Genomic DNA, 4,851 nt, shown 5'->3' with positions numbered 1-4,851 from the left:
ATCGGAAGAAGGAGGATTCTGTGAAACTGAAGGCATTTGTCAAAGACTGCGACTTGCTGCAAGACAAAAACACAACATGTTTTGTATGGGTATATTGTCCAGCTTCCATCCACATATAACTGGTATCAATTGTGAGTAAAGGAAAAACGGCCACGAGATGTAGACAGTCTGCATGTGAACAAAATGGACATTCAACACAGGAAATACGATTTAGACATAGCATAGGGAGCTGCTGCTGCCATACGGCACGTGCCTTCTGATTCAAGAAGTGGGATAACTTTTGCTTTCGAGAACATACTGCTTTTGTTACAGATCTGAAGCACCGCATTCCAGGACATTGGATGATGCAAATTAGAACTTGAGGAAAAACTGGGCCTGCCTGCTAAACCACCACCCAACACAGGATAATCAATAATTGCGTTCCTTAAGGCTGCAGTTATGAACAAAAAACAGGTGTAGCAGCAAGAGTTTGAAGAATGAATCCTAAAGTTGTAATGTGCTCTCTCTATATACAGTGAACATTTGATCCTTAAAGCATGCTTAATGACACCATATATCTTTAAAAAAATCCTCTAATTTGCCTTGTCTATAGGCAGTCTAGCAATGCTATTCTGTTTGTAGTGCTGTGACGTAACTACAGTAAGCATGAATAGAAGAACATGCAAGAAGGAAAAATGTCTGAGGTTTTAAACTTTAACTCGTCACTTAGATAAAATAATATTTTAAAAGTAGGCTTGAATTTAAACAGAAAACATTAATGAGTTAGAATCTTTTACAAAGATATCCATGCATTAGTAACTGATTTAATTTTTATCTCAGTACAATAATAGGATTCCAGTTTTGGCTATAGTAAAACTGAAACACTTTTCTTATTCAGATTGTCTTAAACTTTCCATGGTTTGCAACTTCTCCAGCTCTAAACTAATAATGTACAGCAAACAGTGCCACAGGCATTTTAGGTTTTTCATAAATTATAGTTGTGTTAATGAGAATAGGCTGATAAATGTTTATTTGTACTCACTGAAAGAGGGAGGGTGGGAAGCAGCACTTGACTTGATTAGTAACACAATAAGTAGCCTAATTAAATATTTATTCACAGATTAATAACATGTACATACAGGTTAGGCAACAGCATGTGGGTGAATACAAAGCATACACATGCAAATAGATAAAGTTAATCCTTCAGGCAGGAGATCTGAGTCTTGCTGTGGACCTCAAACTGCTTCTTGAAAGTTAGGAAAACTACTCTTATTATGGCTTGCATCTTTAAAACTTTAATTTCTCCTTTTTTATTTTGTTTTAAATGCAGACTGTTTTCCATTTGAAGAAAAGAAAAATGAATCTAGATTTGAACAAGGAACTAAAGGAAAGGGAGAAAGCTGAGCAGCAGTATATGGTACCTTTCTTCTCTACCTGTTCTTGACTGTTTTTCTTAAATGTCAGTCTTTCATGTGGCTTAAGAGAACTGCCTTCCCTGTTCTCTATGTGTACTTAAATAATGGATAACGTCCTAGGAAGGTGAGGGAAATAGTGTCATCTTTGCATATTGTCACCTGAACACATCACTTCCACTGAATTGTGCTCAGGTGAAGATTGAGAAGTGGCTCACGCTTGCATTAGTGGGTGGGAAAAAAGCCTGCTGGGTTAAAGCTGCAAGGGGGGACAGAGCTACAGCTCCTCTTCCTGTTCTTCCCTGCAGCAGGCGGCTGGCTCGCTATAGCACAACCACATGCTGGGCATTCGGGAACATTTCTACAGCGAGGGAACTACACACTACAGTTTCCTGTAGTTTCCTTGGGCCAGGGCCTGCGTGAGCCGCCACAGCCAGTAGCAATGTGTAACTGTGAACCAAGTGTGACTGTGAGGAACCGCAGTTGGGCGGCCGCTGGCTACCGTGTTCAACGGGGCTGTTCCTGAGCCTTTGGAAACTGGAATCTGCTGTCTGCGTGACTGCCAGGTTAAAAGTTTAAATAGATAAGACTTCCTCTTTTCTGAGCAGGCGTACAGCACACCCAGATCGTGAGTCAGTGACATAAAAAGGAGAAAACAAATATGAGAAAGATGATGAGTTTTCAGAGCTAGCTGGGGAAGAAATTGCACAACTAATAACTGAAAGTTTGTGCGGTGCTTAGGATACAACTAATGGTACCGTCTTACTAATCATAAGCAGAGAATAAGGTTTTTGAAATGTTTTATGCTCATTCTGGACTCAGGAACACACGTACATCTTTTTCTGAATATCAGACCACCTCCCAAATGATAGCTACAACAACAACATCTGCGTTCTGAGGAGAAAAGAAAAGGGATAAAGCAAATCTTACTTAAGCTGTGGATGTGACTGAGGCTTCTGTTGTGGAGCAGGCTGTGGCGCTGGCTGTGGAGCAGGCTGGGGTGCAGGCTGTGGAGCAGGCTGCAGCTGCGGCTCCGCTTCCTTTGATAATCTGGCGCTGGAAGGACCTTGAGCCTGGGGCCGTGGCTGCTGGGTTGTTGTAGGGCCAGGCGGACGCTGTGGCTGGGAAGTTGCGGGCTTTGCTGACTGCCCGGGGGGGTACATGCGCTGGGGCTGCAATGGCTCCTGGCTTTGGGATTGCATTCCTTGGGGTTGCACTGGGCCCCCTAGGTTCAGTACAAGAAAAACTTCATAATGTTATAGTATCAAAGAACTCTTACTAGATTTCATAGCCAACACTTTAAAATAATCCTTGAATGTGATTAATTCTACTTTCGAGGCAAAATTCTATTCATATGGACTGCAGTTTCATGTACTACTAATCATAGCTGGTACATTAGTAACTTGCTTGGAGCACCTACGATTAATCCTTAATAATTGCTAAGAGGTACGAAATTTATCCCAGCAGTAGCCATAGTGACTTCATATCAAATCAATGGAGTTACACCCAGCATAACTTTGGCTCAAGGAGAGGCTGCCAGATAACTGAATTTACCAATAATATCTATTTCAGCAATACAGCTCCTATTCTCTGTATAGTAATTGCAGTTTTGTTCCTCCAAAGTTTTGAAATTATTTCTGTAATAGTCCTCTTAGATTTACTCTTATAGCAGTAAAACAACTTTGTACTTAAATTTTCAGGCTACTTTAAAGTCTTTTGATAACTTATTTAACTGCTTAGTGAAATATGTCAAGAACATTACAAGAAACACAAGAAAGCCATTACTAATTCTTTACCAAGGAGATCTTTCCACCAAGAAGGAAGCACGCTGGCAAAATACTGTATCACGTGTGAAACTACAACATATATAGAGACTTAGGTTGTGAAATCCATGGCTGAAAGATGCTGTGTCATTACACAGGAGTTTTTCTCTGCTTTCTGACTGAAATAGTGCTGTCAGATATCAGTGGGCATGCTGCTTTTCTCTTGTGTCAGATGTCTGAATGCGGTTTTCTGGGCTGACAGTTGCTATAACTGAGGCTTTATTCTTGCACGTGACAAGGCACACAGGACATCTGAATTAAGGGGAAGAGTGGGCAGGATGAAATTCTGAGCCATTTTTTAAATATAACGTTTAGGTCAGGGTAAGAGCTTTGCTGAATAGTAAATATTACCAAAGACAACTGATCTGGGTGTTCTGAACATTTGGGAATTTTCAGTCTTACACAGATACTTAGTGCAAGTAAAAGACAATCTATTCAGGTCTCTAAAAGAAAACCTTTATATCTGGAAGTACTGTTGCAATATATGTTGTTGGTGGTTGTTTTTCTTTTTAAATTGCTATTATAGTTAGCTTTTCAGTTACTATATGAGATTGCAGTGCGTATGTCTGAGAACAGCACGTACTAATGCTTCAATAAGTTTTAATACAGTTGTAGCAGTGTGTTGTGGTGTAGAAAGATAAATAGCACGTACTGTATGTTAAGGAATGTGCCTCCATTGTTTATTAATTTGAACCACTTTTGTAGGAAATATTTGAAGGTGATAACATGGTCTTGCAACATCTTAATAAGGATCCTTTTCTTATTAGTCTCCTTTCACTCAATATTGAAAAACAGAAAGGTTTCTTTTCCCCCACTTGTACATACAGGCTTGAATGCCAGAAACTTTACACTGAAGACAGATATAACTTTCTTTTATTGCACATTAAGCTGTACAAGATATTTCACATAAAAGATATACTGCTGTCACACTTCCAGCATTTGCTCACTTTCTTGCAGCTGGGTTGTACAAAAGGCAACAATCATGAAAGAAACTTTTACCAAAAATAACTCAACAAAACTGAACATTAAGCCTACACTGTAAAACATCTGTTCCCTGTTACCCACAATATTGCACCTAAGCATGCTCACATGCAGAGAGACATTTTGGCTTGCTTCTTGTCTGTGGTATGCAGGAATAGTGTGTGCCCTCGTCAGTCCTCGCCAGTCAACGAGCTGCGATCCTATCTGAAACCCCCGTCTCTTCTTCACACACACACACGCCTCACAAATGTCATGTGAAAAGCACTTGTGAATGCTCGTACTACTACATGCAAAAAAATACCAACTGCTCGAAATAAAATCAATTGTCAGATTCATTTCTTCACCCCAGGGCAGGATGGTTTAGTCACTTCTATGGTGTCTGGAGGTAAGGATTTGTGAACCTGATTCTGAGTGGAATTTTCTTAATATAGAACAAAATAGCTGATGCCATCATTGGAATGATCACTGACCCAGACAAATGCTGATCACTAAAGCAAAATATTCATGTAATTACTGATAGGCAGTAAACAGTAGCACTTACCACAAACATTTAAATAGCTAATAATGCATACCTTAATTCTCATCTTACCAGCCAGCTTGTACAAATAAAAGAAACACTAAGAATGATGATTCTCACTGATAATTTTTTTCCAGTG

General features: G+C 39.7%; 1 protein-coding gene across 1 annotated transcript in view; it reads right to left on the bottom strand.

Annotated features, from left to right (window-relative positions):
• The window catches only part of LOC104547124 (synapsin-2-like), a 115,885-nt gene that overhangs the window by 98 nt on the left and 110,936 nt on the right, over positions 1-4,851 (bottom strand). Inside the window, exons 12-13 of the mRNA XM_010192703.1 lie at positions 2,322-2,616; positions 1-56 (exon numbers count right to left, since the gene is read on the bottom strand). The exon at positions 1-56 is cut by the window's left edge and continues 98 nt beyond it. Of these exons, the coding sequence (XP_010191005.1) occupies positions 1-56; positions 2,322-2,616 (351 nt within the window). The remainder of the gene's footprint in view (positions 57-2,321; positions 2,617-4,851) is intronic.

This window comes from Mesitornis unicolor, unplaced genomic scaffold, assembly GCF_000695765.1.
Source record: "Mesitornis unicolor isolate BGI_N332 unplaced genomic scaffold, ASM69576v1 scaffold179, whole genome shotgun sequence".
Taxonomy (NCBI): Eukaryota; Metazoa; Chordata; class Aves; order Mesitornithiformes; family Mesitornithidae; genus Mesitornis; species Mesitornis unicolor.
This window is presented reverse-complemented; position numbering and strand designations above follow the sequence as displayed.